The 17,161-nt window shown below is 51.3% G+C and overlaps 8 protein-coding genes across 8 annotated transcripts; 4 read left to right on the top strand and 4 right to left on the bottom strand.

Annotated features, from left to right (window-relative positions):
* The first annotated feature begins 141 nt into the window (after window positions 1-141).
* Window positions 142-1,207, top strand: COCSADRAFT_37257 (uncharacterized protein). Its single transcript, XM_007702187.1, has 3 exons — window positions 142-269; window positions 327-397; window positions 450-1,207. Exons 1-3 carry the CDS (start codon window positions 247-249, stop codon window positions 818-820), a joined length of 465 nt encoding a protein of 154 aa, XP_007700377.1. The 5' UTR covers window positions 142-246; the 3' UTR covers window positions 821-1,207.
* Window positions 1,208-1,339: 132 nt separating this feature from the next.
* Window positions 1,340-2,665, bottom strand: COCSADRAFT_190732 (uncharacterized protein). Its single transcript, XM_007702396.1, has 3 exons — window positions 2,408-2,665; window positions 1,917-2,341; window positions 1,340-1,858 (listed from the first exon to the last, which is right to left on the bottom strand). Exons 1-3 carry the CDS (start codon window positions 2,583-2,585, stop codon window positions 1,523-1,525), a joined length of 939 nt encoding a protein of 312 aa, XP_007700586.1. The 5' UTR covers window positions 2,586-2,665; the 3' UTR covers window positions 1,340-1,522.
* A 436-nt stretch (window positions 2,666-3,101) lies between these two features.
* COCSADRAFT_328419 (uncharacterized protein) lies at window positions 3,102-4,948 on the top strand. Its single transcript, XM_007702397.1, has 4 exons — window positions 3,102-3,182; window positions 3,239-3,957; window positions 4,014-4,626; window positions 4,704-4,948. Exons 2-4 carry the CDS (start codon window positions 3,322-3,324, stop codon window positions 4,829-4,831), a joined length of 1,377 nt encoding a protein of 458 aa, XP_007700587.1. The 5' UTR covers window positions 3,102-3,182; window positions 3,239-3,321; the 3' UTR covers window positions 4,832-4,948.
* Window positions 4,949-5,125: 177 nt separating this feature from the next.
* On the bottom strand, window positions 5,126-6,850 carry COCSADRAFT_171747 (uncharacterized protein; the record flags this gene model as incomplete). The annotated part of the gene is made up of 3 exons (XM_007702398.1): window positions 5,126-5,308; window positions 5,410-6,264; window positions 6,320-6,850. The coding sequence occupies 3 exons, from the start codon at window positions 6,848-6,850 to the stop codon at window positions 5,126-5,128; spliced, it is 1,569 nt and encodes a 522-aa protein (XP_007700588.1).
* Window positions 6,851-8,622: 1,772 nt separating this feature from the next.
* Window positions 8,623-9,836, bottom strand: COCSADRAFT_181745 (uncharacterized protein). The gene is made up of 4 exons (XM_007702399.1): window positions 9,551-9,836; window positions 9,423-9,492; window positions 9,237-9,363; window positions 8,623-9,179 (listed from the first exon to the last, which is right to left on the bottom strand). Exons 1-4 carry the CDS (start codon window positions 9,826-9,828, stop codon window positions 8,905-8,907), a joined length of 750 nt encoding a protein of 249 aa, XP_007700589.1. The 5' UTR covers window positions 9,829-9,836; the 3' UTR covers window positions 8,623-8,904.
* A 607-nt stretch (window positions 9,837-10,443) lies between these two features.
* COCSADRAFT_90881 (uncharacterized protein) lies at window positions 10,444-11,991 on the top strand (the record flags this gene model as incomplete). The annotated part of the gene is made up of 2 exons (XM_007702400.1): window positions 10,444-10,682; window positions 10,740-11,991. The coding sequence occupies 2 exons, from the start codon at window positions 10,444-10,446 to the stop codon at window positions 11,989-11,991; spliced, it is 1,491 nt and encodes a 496-aa protein (XP_007700590.1).
* Window positions 11,992-12,173: 182 nt separating this feature from the next.
* On the bottom strand, window positions 12,174-14,113 carry COCSADRAFT_90769 (glycoside hydrolase family 20 protein; the record flags this gene model as incomplete). The annotated part of the gene is made up of 2 exons (XM_007702401.1): window positions 12,174-12,605; window positions 12,692-14,113. The coding sequence occupies 2 exons, from the start codon at window positions 14,111-14,113 to the stop codon at window positions 12,174-12,176; spliced, it is 1,854 nt and encodes a 617-aa protein (XP_007700591.1).
* A 753-nt stretch (window positions 14,114-14,866) lies between these two features.
* Window positions 14,867-17,157, top strand: COCSADRAFT_143540 (uncharacterized protein). The gene is made up of 3 exons (XM_007702402.1): window positions 14,867-15,733; window positions 15,812-16,109; window positions 16,169-17,157. Exons 1-3 carry the CDS (start codon window positions 15,334-15,336, stop codon window positions 17,001-17,003), a joined length of 1,533 nt encoding a protein of 510 aa, XP_007700592.1. The 5' UTR covers window positions 14,867-15,333; the 3' UTR covers window positions 17,004-17,157.
* The last annotated feature ends 4 nt before the right edge of the window (window positions 17,158-17,161 follow it).

A 17,161-nucleotide genomic window follows, 5' to 3' on the forward strand; every position in this document is an offset into this window, starting at 1 on the left:
ATCCGTCACCCCAGCGACGGCTAGCCGCCCATGTCCGAGGCTGGCGCTAGTGTATCCACCGCGCCTGGGCACAATCACGTGCTTCTCGATCTGCATCGCGCACGGGCCGGTCGCCGCCCGCCATGCTCGCTTACGAGGTCCACACGAATTTCATCCACCCGAGCACTTTCCCGCCGACTTTTTCTTTTCACACCCTTTCTGCATCACGCTGAGGAAAGCAATCACGACACGATTGCTTAGGCCACCATGCAGATCTTCGTGAAGACCCTGTAAGATGCCTCGCGCGCACAGCAGCAGCAGCTCAATCAGAACTAACACGCTGGCAGTACGGGCAAGACTATCACCCTTGAGGTGGAGTCGTCGGACACCATCGACAATGTAAAGGCCAAGATCCAGGGTACGTACAGCTGAGAGAAGATGCTCGGGCTTCGCCATCTGACATTCACCAGACAAGGAGGGCATTCCCCCGGACCAGCAGCGTCTCATCTTCGCCGGAAAGCAACTCGAGGACGGCCGCACTCTTGCCGACTACAACATCCAGAAGGAGTCGACCCTCCACTTGGTCCTTCGTCTCCGTGGTGGTGGTAAGAAGAGGAAGAAGAAGGTCTACACCACCCCCAAGAAGATCAAGCACAAGCGCAAGAAGACCAAGCTAGCTGTGCTTAAGTACTACAAGGTCGACGGTGATGGCAAGATCGAGCGCCTCCGTCGTGAGTGCCCCCAGCCTGAGTGCGGTGCTGGTGTCTTCATGGCCGCTATGCACAACCGCCAGTACTGCGGAAAGTGCCACCTCACCTACGTTTTCGACGAGGCCAAATAAGCGCGCCACTACCGGGGTACGCGACACGATCGATAACGAGTTAAGGCATCATGGCATGGCTGGGAGGAGCTGAATAGGTTCCACCGCATTGTCGGACATGTACCATCAATCAATCAAAAAAACTTGTCATGGACCAGATGAACAGTCAATTGTTGTATACGTGAATGCTCATGTTGTCTCGCCCGCACTGACGTCAGGTTCATAATCTGTTCGCTAATATGGTTGTCCGTGCTTGGTGGAATGAAGGCCCGTATTGGTGGCGCTAGGACCAGTGGGCTGATTGCTGATAACCTGATAGTAGTACTAATTAAGTGGATGTGGTCGGTTGCCTGTTGCCATGGCGTCTTGCGGACGAATGACCTATTTTTGGATGGATGTGTTTCAACATTGATCCGTTGCGTTGCTGTCATTGGAGCATATGCTTCAGCTAGTGCACTCTCGAATGATTTATACAATCATCAAAAGAACCAAAGAGACATGTGCAGATGTTCCGAAGGATGAGAATAAAGAATCAAATTTGGTATACAGCAAGGCTGTTCACATACACAGTCATGAGTGAAGTTGGAATATTTTGTTATTTAGACATGAGTGGAAAGCTACGCATTTGCATGCTTGCACCTCGCTTTTTCCCCAAGGGTAGTTATACATGATCATGATGCACGAAGAAGAGTTGGGGTCCATCGTCCTTGTCGTATCATCCTCTTACTTCCGGTTCGCCCTCTGCTCCTTGTCGGCATTACTCTGGCTAATGTCCAGACCCAGACCCTTGCTGTCGAGATAGATCTTGTTGCTACTCTGCTGCAAGATGCTGGCGATGCTCCTTGCATTCTCAAACTCTCGTAGGTCAACGTAACTCCTGCTCTTCTTGATGGCGTCACCAATCAGCTCTGCGGAACGGGCCTCACCCTGGGCGCGAACGACGGTAGCTTGCTTCTCCTGGCGGGCCTTGTCGACAACGAAAGCTGCGCGCTGGGCTTCTTGCTGGGCAACCTGCTTGGCTTCTACAGCGGCAGTGAACTCTGGAGAGAAGGCAAGGTGCTAAGGTGGGTTAGTAAATTGCGAGGCTTAGAAGGGAACTGTGACAAGGGCTACTCACTGTTAGGGAGACATCGTCAAGCATAATGTTGAAGCGAGCGGCTCTCCTGACGAGGTTGTCCCGTACCAGCCTGCTAACGTTTTCACGCTGTGTAATAAGCTGACTGGCGTTGAATTGCGCCACCACACTCTTCAAGACCTCGTTAACGATAGATGGCAGAACCCTCTCATCGTAATCCGTGCCCAATGTCCTGTAAATCTGAGGAAGCGCCTCGACCCGCGGTCTCGACAATACACGGCAAGTTATGTTAACCATTTGCAAATCCTTGGTGCCGGTGAGGGAAGCGACGTTTCGTGGTTTGGCGCGCACATCGTAGGTAATGGGGGTCTCGAACCAGGGAATGCGGAAGTGGGTGCCTTCACTGTAGATTTCCTTCTGCACGCCACCAATTCGGGTGTATTTAATTGCTCGGTGGCCACCATCGACTGTAGCGGGTCAGCGTTCCATGATCATAGGATCGAGCATGCGCTCTTGCGAAAAGAGAAAAATACCGTTGAACAGCGCATTGTTTGCCATCCAAATTCCACCACCGACGAGCAGCAATCCTCCGAGGCCTCCAAAGAGACCCTTCGGTGGTCCGCCGCCACCTGCCCCTCCAAATCGAGCGCTTCGTCGTGTCAATTCGTTTTGAAGGCGCGACCACGCTTCCTTTGGATCCGGTGCGGCCATGTTGGTCTTTTAGGTGAGAGGGCGAGGATGGGGGTGGGGTGAGGCGTCCAGGCGGCAACAATGGCGGATGAGCTCGGTGATGAGGTAGCGACAATGGAGAAAATGGTCATCGGCGAATCATGACCCCCGATACCAGGGCCCGCGCCAAGCCAGACCCTCCGCATTGCGACATCGTTGCACGCCGTGCCTGTCTTGTGCCTTGTTGTTTATTCTTGTCTGCACAAGGTCTCGATTCTTTTGCGCAAACAGGTTGAAACATTTTTTATTACTCCGTGATTGGCAGCTGAATATCCTCACGGCCTTGCCGTCTCATCTTAGAGAGGGGCTTGCCATGGCTGTCGCATCGTGTTAGCGCAGGGACCACCCAATCAATGTGATATGGGGTAACCTTAAAGCACAGCTGTCCATAAGCCTCTCACCCACGTCGATTCTTAAGTCCTCTCTCTGCCCGTCTGGTGGCACTTTTTCGATTCTTGTACATTGCTGTCCTTCTGTGATACCCAATTCCTATTTGTTTTTCCCCATATCCAAAGCAATCATCTTGTGAGTTGTGTAAAGCCTGGCGACGCGGGCGCGGTCGCTTGTACAGAGCACGACGTAGGTTTGATATTGCATCACGGAACTCAATTGAATGTGGGCTAACCCGAGACTAGTAGAGAAAAGACTTTGGCCTTCCGTACATCATCTCCATCCCCAAACCATATCATTCAGGACAGGGCTGTCACCTACCGCGACCATGTATGTCACATCGCGATCGCTACGGACCATTGCCTGGTCAGCCTTTGCAGTATACACGGCACGGGCCGACCATGTCATGGAGAATCTCAGTTTCGGGTATAAAGCGGGCGAATCTATTACGCCTGATCACCACTCGGTTCCTCACTTCGTCGTCCAAGGCACAGACGACTATACGCCCCAAATACTCTCGGATCGCATCATTCTTACACCCCCATACCCCGGCAATAGACGCGGTTCAATATGGGCTCACGACGCCCTGTACCACAAAGGCGACTGGACTGCAGAACTAGACTTTAGGGCAACGGGGATGGAGCGTGGAGGTGGAAATCTGCAGTTTTGGTATGTGAGGGACTCACAGGCGCACGAGACACCTGCAAGCTTGTATACTTCGCCTAAATTTGATGGTCTGGTATTGCTCATAGACCAGTATGAAGGCCATGGAGGATCTATCCGCGGCTTTCTCAACGACGGAACAAAGGACATCAAGTCCCATCCAGACCCAGACACGCTGGCTTTTGGCAAATGCGACTATGCATACAGGAACCGTGGCGAACTCACACCAATCAAGATGCATCATGCACAAGGCTTCCTTGAAGTTATTGTCGACGGGCAACTCTGCTTCAAGACGGACAAGGTATGGTGAACTTCTCTATGGTCTCCAGTTGTCCAGTACACTAACTTCTCCTCCAGGTCGAACTCCCTGAAGGCTACTACTTCGGAATCAGCGCCTCATCCGCCGAGAGCCCAGACTCATTCGAAATTCACAAATTCGTCGTATCCACCGTAAACTCGCACATCACCAATCCGCCCAGCCCAAACAAGAAGGACTACGCAAACTACGTAAACTCGCAGCAGCTAAAGCAGCAGAAACAGCAACAGCACCAACAACAACAGCAAGCCAGGGGTACGTCAGAAAATGGCTTCCCCCAGGTAATCGACGACGTATCTGCAGATAGCATCCGCGCCCAGCAAGAGCAATTCACCGATCTCCACAACCGCGTCCAGATGGTCGACCACCACCTCGCAACCCTCCTCCACCGCGTCTACGAGGTCAAGCAAGCCGTCGATACACTCACTGAAGAAAACAACGAGCGCTGGAAAGAGATAAATGAGCGCGTCCATTCAATCGACGCGCGCGGCTCCGGTACTATGCACAACGTCGAAAAGGTTGAACGCGCCACAGCGCAGATCCTGCGTGATTTGGAGTCCAAGGATTTCAAGGAAATGATGAATCAGATTCACCGGGCCCTCGAGAGGAACCAGGATGGCGTCATTCAGGTTCTGCCGCATTTGATGGGTGCTGGTAAGTTCTTTTTTTCTTCTTATTTGATATTTAGAGACTTTTTTTTGCTTGATCAGAACTAACTTGTTTCAAAATAGCCATTACCAGCAAGGGTCCTAGCATGACGACCTTTTTGTTCATCGCAGTCGCTGTCCAACTCACAATTACCGGCGGCTATATGCTGTACAAGAGGAGGAGAGACTCAGCGCCAAAGAAGTACTTGTAGAGTTCTTAGCCCTGCTACCCTGGCCAGACGAAACCGATTATTCATTTTTGCGCTACAAAAGCGCATAGCGACCTATGGGACGTAATTGGTGAAGAAGCTTGTACCATATGTTTCACTTCGAGGAAGAATCGGAAAGATGAGAGATTGCTTTGATCATGACTTGTTTTTTCTCTCTTGTGAGAAAAACTTCTTCGATCTTGTGAATGTTTGAATGCTCGGAAATGCCAGGAAACCTATTCAACGCCATATATGCAGCTGTAACAACAATCATATCTTGACCCTAACACCTCGCGCCTACGCACCCATCTTCCTCGGCTCAAGCAACAGCTTGCCCGACGGTCCACTCTTCTCCGAGAAACCTTCTGCGCGCGAGAAAACACGCTGACCACGTAGCCAAGTCTCGCGCACCACGCCCTTGAGCGTCTTATTCTCGTACGGCGAGACTTTGTTGCGGAAGAGCATAGTGCTAGGTTCGACCTGTCCATTTTAGTTAGCCATGTTGTCCAAGAGCCCCATATACACATCGAGCCAAGTAGGTAGTACAACACCAAACAAACGCAAGATAGAGAGAAACGTACCATAAATTCTGCCTCATCATCGAACACCACGATATCCGCATCAAATCCCACACCGATATCTCCCTTGCTATGCTCCAGCCCAACCTGCTTGGCGGTATTCTTGCAGCACCAACGTACGATATCTTCAATGGAGAAGGAACTGTTATCAAAGCGCTTGGTACCTTCAGTCCATAAGATAGGAAGACCAAGGCCAACACTCGAAATACCGCCCCACGCGCCGAAAAAGTCGCCTTTAGCTACCGAGTCTTGGGTTTCAAGGTTGCTGGGCGTTTCTGTCGACGACGATGCAGGCGCCAGATGTGCGGGTAGGAGCTTAATGTCTGGTGTGCAAGGCGAGTGGTCCGAGACTACGGTTTGAATGACGCCGTCGGCGGTGTCTTGAAGGAGTTCTTCCCAGAGGCCATCTTGGTTGGATTGCGAGCGGATGGGGGGACAGCACTTATGTCTTGTGTCTCCTTCCTTGATGCCTTCGGCGGCGAGAGCGAGGTAGTGGAAACATGTTTCTGCTGTGATTTTGACGCCGTCTGCACGCGCCTTGCGGAGCAGAGGGATGGCTTCGATGGCGGAGAGGTGCACTATGTGGAGTTGTAGTTCGGGGGCTAGATGGGCTAGCGAGAGGATCTCAGCTACGGCGCATGTTTCGAAGGCGGGGGGTCGTGATTGCAGGAATGTATCGTAGGATGTCAGAGCGCCTTTGGGGGCGAGAGGAGGCTCCGAGGTTTGGATTACGTCGCCTACGGAATCGGCGATGGGTGGAATCATTTCTGCGTGGAACATAAGGGTGGTTGCTGAGTCTTTTAGTTCGAGAAGTGCTTTCTCAATGTCGAGTGAGGATACGGCAGGGAATTCCTCAACCTACATGGCGAGCGTTAGTGTACAATGATTGAGTGTTTGGGTATACTAAACTTACGCCACTCTCGCACAAGAAACCCTTGAATCCTCGAACGCCTTCTTTAACCAGTGCTTTCAGATCGCCCGAGTTGCCTGGGATGATACCTCCGTAGAAGCCGACATCGACCCAGCATTTGCCTTGGGACGCCTCACACTTGATCTTGAGATTTTCAACCGTAGTCGTGGGTGGAATAGCATTTAGTGGCATATCGATGACAGTGGTGACTCCACCAAAAGCTGCAGCTCGGGTACCAGTCCAGAAACCTTCCCATTCTGTTCGGCCGGGCTCGTTGAGATGTACATGAGCATCAACAAGTCCAGGCAATAAGATGTGTGGAGAGTAGTCTGTGTATGGTGTGCCTTCAGGGAAGTGCGTTTGAGGAAGCACTGAGTGGAAGATGGACGTGATTTTGCCGGTATTGTTCGATACAATAATGGTAGCCTCTGTGATTCGACCACCAACAACAGCTCTTGAAGAGGCTAGTACAGTGATAGGATGAAGTGGCTGGGCCTGAGAAGTGGATGGAGGTGTCGTTGCGTGAGGAGTCATGTTGCAAGGCTGGAATTGTGTTGATTGAACTTAGGGCGCAAAGGACAAAGTAGTAGAGACAGAAGACGTGGGAATATATAACACCGCGTCGGGAAGGTAAGAGCTATATACAGCCACAAGCCGGTTTCGGCGAACGCGGGGAAGTTGGGGTGGCTGTCGTCGGTGAGCTGCAGATAAGCGTTGATAAGACGTTGTCAGTGATGCGCCAGTAAATGTAAAAGAGGACTGAAGCAAGGTTTTTGGAAGAAATTGAGTAAAATAGTACTGGTGGAGAAGTTAGGATTCTTTATTACAAAAGAATCCTGTGGTCAGATATATCGACTGTCAAAAACGCCAAAATCTGGGGTACAGTCCCTTATCTGTCCATGGCTAGGAGCCACCCCTGGGCTACTCTAGAAGCATTGTATTCAAGGTATGGGCTTCACTAACGTGAGCGCCACGGGATGGTGGGCCACCGGCGCACCCTGCGTTACATATTGCTCGATACTATCGAGTAACTACGATGAGGCGAGGCTATCGTGGCCGCTCTGACCATGCGTCTCGGCCCTGTCCTGTGTTGGTCAACATTAGTGTAGATACAAGCCAATATTTTCCCGATCATAGGTGTTTGCTGTTCCGTGTACCTTAGAGTATGTAATTCCCACACCATCTCTCCCTTAAAAGTATGAAATTGTAGTTGTTGGGATTGTAAAACACCCAGAGACACGAGTTGCTTCTCTGGCCCAAAAGGTGGTGTTGGGAGCGGTGCATGTGTTACTGATAAGCATATGCAAGGATGTGGCTCCCCTACGATAGGCATGCAGTAGATCGCTCCGATTAGGCCCACAAGGCCTAACGCAGGGCAGCCGGTTGAGCGTCATAATACCCGTGGAACCTCGAACATCCAGGACATGGTCCAGAATACACCGCCGGATATTCCTTTGCAGCTTGTGTCTTCTAGAGGAATAGAGAATCCCCTTGTTCTTGGTTATTAGCCTGAGGGATGAAAGAGCTGTGAGTCCTGAGGCCACCGGGATAGTGCCCGACATCTCCGGAGAAGCTAAGGAGATGTCAGGCAGCACGTACGTTCTATTTCTATCGAGTAACGGAAATCCAATAAGCTGGCTCTCGTCACCGCGACCGCTTGCCTAGCCTGACACGCATGGACTGGCTTCTCCCGGAGCTGCCCGAAAGGCATGTTCTCGACCGAATTCCCAAACGCATTCCGATCCTGCTGTAGTTCGTCTGCTTTCTTGCGCCCTGACGAGGACGACCGCGTTGAGATATCGAGATTATAATCTTGATTAAAGGAAAGAAGCGAGAAACACCAAGAGGTGGTCGGGATGGGTGCTCGGCCATCTCCATGGCTCATCAATATTCTGGTTGTCGGTTCGAGTCATCCAGGACAAGCGGCCAACTACGGCGTCCAGAGCTCCGATCCCAAGTAGCTATCGAGTAACAAAAACTGCAGGCTCAACGCTTCTGGATTTCCCGGTGGCGCGCTTGCACACGAGAAGCCCAGCAGCCTCGGCTACTCTCAATTTGTCGTGGTGGCCAGCATGTTCTGCAGACACGATGTGACAAATTGCCTCTGCATTGGCTAGACGTCGTGTAGCGGCGAAGACTTTGCAATCGCGTTACACACCCAGGGGTAGGTTTTGCTTACGTTTCTCTGGAAAGCTCTAGACAACGGCGATTCAGCATGGTGCGCAAACACCCCGGTAGCTGCGTTGTTGAGCATCGCAAGCGGGGTGTTTGCTCTGGGAAAAGAGGAAAATTGCTGGTTAGTACCGTCCGACAGAACCTTGGTTTTGACGCATAATCCGTAAAGGATTTGCTACGCGTTCAACAATGACTAGAAGGCACACAGGCTCCAAATAGTGGCGGAGAGAACAGAAAGACGAAAAGGGAAATTATCAGTCTAGCTGGAAAAGACTCCGTGGGGGGCCCTTCAGCGTCCTCATCTAAGCACCGTAAATGCTATCCGAGTTATCAGTGCGTTGCATCGCATGCGTACACCCTGTATACGCTATTCCTGCAACCCTCTTCTTCACTATAGCGACAGCAGAACTCATTCACGGCCCGAAACAGCCATCAAGTGTACACTGCTTCTGCTGGGTTAGGGAAGCTGACTCAGTTCCTTTGCTGTTGGCCAGCATTGAGCGGGAATTGTAAAGAATCGCTTTCAGTCCGTACTCGGCCGCATTTTCGCGTCTAACATCCAGGTAAGTATAGGCATCAGGCTTGTAGTAGATAAGTCGGCCTGCAGAGAGCAAGCCTATGGTTTCCAGCTCCTGGAGTATTCGCACAACATCTTGAGTATCTTGAAAGTTTCTGGTGTAGACGCAGACTGCGATATGCTTAGCACGAGTAAATCTGATTTCTTTCGGACTGCTGCCACACTTACTCAGCCGTTCCTCTTTTCCATCATCCGTTGCCACTTTGCAGCCAGAGCCAAGTCGGTTTTCGATGACACCTACTACGATCTGTTTCCAAACTTGAGTAACATCGACAGACTTGGGGAACAACATCCACTACACAAAGTTAGACATGAAAGAAATGAGGTAGTCAGCTCTAGTCAACTTCCACCTACTTTCCTAGAGAGAACGTGAGTGTTTCTTGCTAGGCTAGTGATGGGCTCCTGCAAGGACTCGCTTTCTTGACTGAGCTATTTGGTCACGCTTCCTCTTGGTTTCGTGGCACCTAATTCATGAATCTTACGGCGAATCTCTGAGGACTCTTGAGTAGTCGCATGCCGCGATTTGTAAAGTCAGCGCGACATGCGGATATGGCGACTTGTCGTGAGGATTGTGATAAGGATTCTCAGCCCAGATCCAGGGACATGTGAACACGGAGGTGGTCAGTGGTGGAAGGCGGCGTATAAAGTCATCGACAGACTTGCCTAGTTGCCACGCATTGAGTTGTCTTTGTAGCTGATTGAATAACTCGAGCTTCGACGGTTGTTCTGATGATGACTCTTGCTTACGCTTATTCGACATTAAAAGATGCTCCTGTGCCAAGTCTTTGTGATAGCAACTAGGTGTCTTGCATGTCTGATCTTGTGGAACCAGTGATGTTCCCCTCTTCCCTCTCTTGGACGACGTTGCACTGTCGTCGGAAGTAGGCTCTGCAAGGAGCTAAGCCCTCGCACCCATCATCATGACGTTAATATCATTGGAATGAGCACACCAGAGTGATTTTAGATCATACTTTTCGCAGCGCTGTTTTTGATGCTGTTGCTCCTCGGTGCCTTCTACTTGTCAGCGGGTGGGGCTTCAAGATGTATCCGACGTACATACCATAGAAACTGCTGTCATTTGAAATCCATCCGTCCCCGGACACCACATCTTCCTCTTCCATTTACAATACTACAAGGTTGAAGATAGTGTATGCTGCAGATATCCAGATAACTATGGCTCAAGGCAAATACAGTGTAATCAGTGATGGTTGACCGAATGGGGAAAGTAAATGAGGGACGACGCGCAAGGGTATCCCTGCAGCCAAAACGCGCGCCCGCGTTCTCTCTACGCGTTGACCGTGACGGAGCTTTTCAGCTCCAACAGACAATCCAACGCCTTGACTTGCCAGGCTCAGATCAATCCATGGTATCCACAATGCCGCACTCAACCTCGCCAGATTCGACGCCTACACAAGACGCATCGCAGACCGACAACGTCAAGCCAGAGCCAGAAACCCAAGATGTCGCCATGGAAGACGTGCCGGCAGCGGCCACAGCAGAGACAAGCAAAGTCAAACTCGAGGAAATATTCGACGATGTAGATTCAGACCCGGAGTTCCCTTCGAGCGCACCAGCACCCATCTCGCAAGAAGATGCATCGCAACCCGCCCCAATGTACGCCCCTACCCGACCCACGACAATGTTAATGCTCGACAACTGACACTCACACAGCAAGATTAATTCCAGTTCGTCCTTCTCCGACCCTGATGTCGTGCGCGCCTTTTACCAGCGTCTCTTCCCTTTCCGCCCCCTCTTCCAATGGCTCAACCATTCCGCAACCCCGAGCAACGACTTTGCCCATCGCGAATTCGCATTCACGCTGCCTAATGATGCATATCTGCGCTACCAGTCCTTTCCGACTTCTGACTTACTACGAAAACAATGCATAAGCATGCTTCCCTCACGTTTCGAAATCGGCCCCATGTACAGCACAAACCCGAGAGACCGAAAGACGTTGCGAAAAGCCAGCGCCTTTCGTCCAGTCATGAAAGAGCTGGTCTTCGATATCGATATGACGGATTACGATGATATCAGAACATGCTGCACAGGTGCAAGCATTTGCCTCAAGTGCTGGGGCTTCATCACAATGGCCATCAAGACCATCGACGTGGCTCTACGGGAAGACTTTGGTTTCAAGCACATACTCTGGGTTTACTCTGGTCGTCGTGGTGCCCACGCCTGGGTTTGCGATAAGCATGCACGAGAGATGGATGACCAGAGACGCCGCTCAGTAGCCAGCTATCTTGAACTCCTCAAAGGAGGCGACCAGGCCGGCAAGAAGGTCCATGCCCGGCGACCCCTCCACCCACATCTGGAGCGCAGTCTAGAAATCTTGAAAGAGCACTTTCAGACGTCCATTCTCGCTGAACAAGATCCCTGGGCTAGTGATGAAAAAGCGGCCCATCTGCTTAACCTGCTGCCCGACCCTACCCTAAAAGCCGCCTTGCAGAAGAAATGGAGTTCTGCACCCTCTCGCCCTAGCGCTTCCAAGTGGTCCGACATTAATACCCTCGCCGAATCCGGCGCTCTATCAAAGACGCCCAGAGAGCTTCGTGAAGCCAAACAAGACATTATACTAGAATACACGTACCCTCGTCTCGATGCCGAGGTTTCCAAGAAACTGAACCATTTACTCAAGAGCCCATTTGTAGTGCATCCCGGCACAGGGAGAGTTTGTGTACCCATTGACACACGGAAAGTCGAAGATTTCGATCCATTGAGTGTACCAACAGTCACACAATTACTGCAAGAAATCGATGACTGGACGGGAGATGAGACGGATAAGAAGGTGCAGGACTGGGAGAAGACAAGCCTGAAGCCATATGTAGACTTTTTCAAGCGGTTCGTTGCAGGCTTGCTGGAGGAAGAGAAGCCGGCACTTAAGAGGGAGAGGGAAGAGGCGGCGGATGCAATGGAGTTCTAGAGGAGAGATTTTGTTGTATGACAGCAATGAAACGGAAAAAGGTGCTTTGGGGTTGAACGTGTGGAAACCTATGCTGATGTTGGATCAAGAGAACTTTTTCCCTTGGATGTATGGGAAAGTGATTAATGAGCTAAATATAACGTGCTCTTTCGCCTCTACATATCAAGCCAAAACACATATTATTACCTACTCCCCTGATATCCCAACTGACACACCACACCATCCATAGTACAATACGGCATCTGAATCGCACTCGCGCCCACTCCCCTTGCCACCAGCCTCTCCCTCATCTCACTCAACCGCGGCGCCGCCTCAATCTGACTGCGATTCCTGCCCTCTCCATCCTTGGCCCCACTCCACAGTATCTCTGCCGCTGCCGCAGCGCGCGGCCAAACCATCTGATCCACATTCACCGCATCCGTCTGCTCAGCCCACATGTGCGCCTCGCCCCCAAGAACAAGGTGTTGCGATGCTTCCGGCACGCCGGCAAGCGGATCCAGCGAGTAGATTACGCGCCAGTTGTGGAAGGGGGCGCAGTAGTCATTGTAAGGCCAGTTGTCTGCACTAATTGAGGGGTCGAAGTTGAGCCATTGGCCTTTGCCACAATCAAGGTACTATGTCTTCGTTAGCATTTCTTCCTCCCACCAAGGTTTTCTTAGGTTTCATGAAGGTGGAAGAAAGAGGAAGTGCAGTATCTTACCCAAAAGTTGTAATTTCCAACGAGTACTTTATGGCCCTTACCCACTATCTGCGCCACGGACTCGTCGCTGAGCCACGATTGCACAATGACATCGGAACCCAGCGTTAAATTCCAATCCAGCAGCATCTCCTCCCATACAATGGGTATGAGGCCCTTGGCGCGGACCTGGTCGTGGTTGCGGTCTACAAAAGCTTGCATGAGGGGCTGCAAAACGGCGAAGTCGCTGCTTTTCACCGTGTCATCGAGGCTGTATGCGTTTTTATTTACTTCATCACCGCCCGTATGGAAATATGCCGAGTACGGATGCACACGCGGGAGTAAGTCGTCGAGGACGGTATTGAGGAACTTGCTCACAGCCGTAGAATTGAGTTTCAAAGTACCCGTTGGCGGTTCCGCCGCGTAGGTATCCCAGTTTGGCTGAATATTAAATGCAGCGAGAATGTCGGGGGAACTGTATCCAATGCTGGCTGTGTGGCCTGGCATGTCTATCTCTGTGATCATTTGCACGCCCTGGAGTGCGGCGTATCGCTGTAGGTCGCTGAAGTCGGAGGCTGTGTATACGAGGTCGGGGCTGTAGGCACCTTTGGCGGAAAGAGAGGGGATGGAGGGGATTTCCAAGGGCCAGGATTGAGAGTCTGTGGCGTGCAGGTGGAAGCGGTTCATTTTGTTATAAGCGCAGGCGTCGATTTGGCGTTTGATGTCGTTGATGGGGAAGAAGTTACGAGAAACGTCGAGGTTGATGCCTCGGTGTTGGAATTTGGGGGCGTCGGAAATGGTGACTGGGACAAGAGGTGTGTATACATCTTGTTTGTTGGAATGAAGGAAGAAGAGTTGGGTGAATGTTGTCAGGCCGCGTGCTACGCCAATGCTGGAGTTTGCGCTGACGGTAGCTATACCTTCTGTCGTCAACGTTAGGTTGTAGGATTCGTCAACTTCGCCAGCTTGCGGCTTTCCAATGTTTTGCGGATCGACAGAAAGTTGTTTGATGTCGACGCGGGAGACGTATGCACTCCCAGGTGAGGGCTCATTCCAAGCGCGAGGACGGAATTTCCACGGGTAGAGGTTTTGGTTGAAGATTATGTTCCAGCTGGATTTGATGGCAAAGTCGACAATGTCATCGCCAGAAACAATGTCGCCCGCCCCATTGTCGGCTTTGTCGGTGGCTGATAAATCTATATATGTTTTGTATATTTCCAGTGCTGTACTTTGCTGAAAATGAGGTCCAATGTCAGAGTTCGATGCGGAAAGGAAGGGAGTTTGATCCGTGAATGGGCCTACATTTCTTGCACCAGCCTTGTACCAATTAAAGGAGATATCCTTCTTGATAAAGAGAACAGCATCTCCGTGATCATACGACGTAGGGAGCGGCCATACGGCAGCGGCCAATGACGTGAAAAGAGAACAAACTACAAGGGGTTTCATTGTGCAGCAAATGGATGAAACGAATGCATGAAGAGATCAAAACTAAATGAAATGACAAGACGACATAAGCTCTGGGAAGCTTTTTGAAAGAAATGATTGAACTATTGACTAATTTGAAATGATGGCTGGTGCACAACAATGTAGGTCCGATTCGATACCCCTAAATAATATCCGCTGAAGCTGGCCAGTGATGAACTTTGCTATAGAGGCAAGCAGGGGGTTCCTAGTTCTGTTGTGTATCGCGTGGAAACTCAATTGGTTGTTGTTGTTGAGCTTGAGGTTGGAGAAATGTACAGAGTAGTACTTGGAGGGTTAGCCAAGACATCACCTACGTACAAATGGTACCATGGTGGGGCATCCGGTTGAGGCGCGATAACGTGCCGGAGTTCAGCCTCCACTTCCGCCGCAGCCCTGTCATCAGCTGTGTATAAGTGAGTGCACAGATGAGCTGTAGACGACCGCCAATCTGCTGTTTGTACGAGCATCCATACGCGGCCTCACTTTGGTGGGCCTCTGGCAATGCCGTGACGGCTGGCCTGACAAGAGATAGTTGGCGTCAGCAACCCAGAGATCACGGCACGTCGGTTACGTATGTCCCCTGCGATCAACGGCACAAGGTTCAACACTAACGTTGGGAGAAGAAACACAAGCCGACCACTCCCCAACCATCAAAAGAAGACTGACGCAGTCGTTCGCACGACGTTCAGTCATGACATTCCGCATTCGTACAGATCTGGGAAATATGCGATTTGTGCAGTTCGTCCGAAGCCGCGCGAAACATCCCCACCTTGAGTAACCAGGGTCGTCTTTCCCCGCTTTCATAACCCACTAGGTCACACGGGCCTTGTGTTGTCCAGTTTGGTTAAAGATGCGAGACAAAGGCCACTCGTGCGACGTCGAGAGCCCTCTGGAACGTCATATCCGAGGTCCAAGACGAAGGATATGCCGTCTCAATAGCGTGAACGTGGAAGCATCAAGGCCATGACGAGTACCTCTAAGCGACGGGAGAGAAGCGCCAATCCTGTGCCAGTAGGACGTCTAATTTAACAATGGCGCCTGAAAATTTCGGCATCTTTTTCCATACTGAGGAGCTAGAGTACACTTAGCCGGCCACCCTTTACGGCCGTGTTTGCCTTGCAGCATGTGAACGCTGCTACTGGGTACATATCGCCGCCTGCATCCTCCAAAGTCCCACAGCAGTCCTCAAGACATTGCCCACCATGGCTCAACTCGACACTACACATCTATCAACGCCCCAGCTCCTCGGTGCCCTGGCTGCCCTCTATATTGGTTACAGTGTCGCCCGCAGGTTCTATATCAATGCGCAAATCAATAAATTGGGCGCTCGCGCGCCGCTTCGAAGCAGTTACCTCCCCTGGGGTATTGACATAGCTTGGGAAGCCGTCCAGAGCGCGCTGGAGGACAAAACCTACGAGATGTGGACCAACATGTTCAACAGGGAGTGTGGGACCGGACGCTACACCGTTGAGGTTGGGATCGGCGATCGCCTCATCATGACTGCAGAACCGGAGAATATTAAAGCTATTCTGGCGACTCAGTTTAAAGACTATGGCAAGGGAGAGCAATTCAGAAAAGACTGGTACAACTTTTTGGGCAACGGTATGTGAAGATAGGTATTTGGTGCACAATATGTGTTCGTTGTCAACGAGGTAATAGAACCTAACATATCCCATTCAGGCATCTTCACCACTGACGGTGAGCTATGGCACAACTCACGCCAGCTGATCCGCCCGCAATTTATCAAGGACCGCCTCAGCGACATTGACATTTTTGAGGAGCATACACAGACTCTTATCTCCAAGATTGGCCATGGTCAAGAAATCGATATGCTCGACATGATGTTTAGATATACCTTGGACGCAGCCACACATTTCCTACTGGGCCAAAGTGTCGGCAGCCTGGAAGAGCCAAAGACTGAATTTGCCGATGCATTCTACAACGCCCAGCGTGTCCAGAGCATCATCGCCAGGGTTGGGTATGTAAAATGACAAGCCATCCCATCTCATCAAGCTCACAGCTAAATCTCCCTCATAGCCCCTTGAACTGGGTCGTCCCTCGCAAATACATGGGCTTCTACGACTCCATCAACAAAATTAACCAATTCGTCTCCACCTTCATCGACCGCGCCCTGGCCCTCTCCCCCGAGGAACTAGAAAAAATCTCAAAAACCGACGAAGACTACACCTTCCTCCACGCCCTGGCATCCTACACCCGCGACCGCTCCACCCTTCGCGACCAAATCGTCAACGTCCTCCTCGCAGGCCGCGACACCACCGCCTGCACCTTGACCTGGGCAATCTACCACCTCTCCATGGACCCAGTCATCACCGCCAAACTCCGCCAGGAAATCATAGACACCGTCGGCCTCGACAACAAACCTACCTACGAGAATCTCAAGAACATGAAGTACCTCCAGCACATCATCAACGAGACGCTACGCCTCTACCCCGTAGTCCCGTACAACGTCCGCATGGCACTGAAAGATACTACGCTCCCCACGGGCGGCGGTCCCGACGGCACTCTACCCATTGGCATTCGCGCGGGAACCGCAGTCGGCTACTCAACCCTCATCATGCAGCGCCGCGCAGATTTGTATCCGCCCTCGTCTCCTTCATTTCCTCCGCCATCGGCATTTGCGCCAGACAGGTGGGACTCGTGGACGCCCAAGAGCTGGACGTATATTCCGTTTAACGGGGGTCCCAGGATCTGTATCGGACAACAGTTTGCGCTTACGGAAATGGGGTACACGCTTGTGCGCTTGTTCCAACGGTTTGAGAAGGTGGAGAATAGGATGGGTGGTGTGGAGCCTGGGCTGCATGCGGATATTGTGTTGCAGCCTGCTAAGCAGATTAAGGTTATTTTCAAGTGAATAGGTAGGTTGGGAGATTGAGATGGGATAGTTTTTTTTCTTGGATATCTCTTTAGTAACGGCCGATACACTCCTCGTTTCTACGTGTTCCTTGCAAGTATAACGATAAAATGACATACAAGTTCCCTGATATACACTTGAACAACTCGATCACAACA

The sequence above is a fragment of the Bipolaris sorokiniana genome, assembly GCF_000338995.1.
Source record: "Bipolaris sorokiniana ND90Pr unplaced genomic scaffold COCSAscaffold_8, whole genome shotgun sequence".
NCBI lineage: Eukaryota > Fungi > Ascomycota > Dothideomycetes > Pleosporales > Pleosporaceae > Bipolaris > Bipolaris sorokiniana.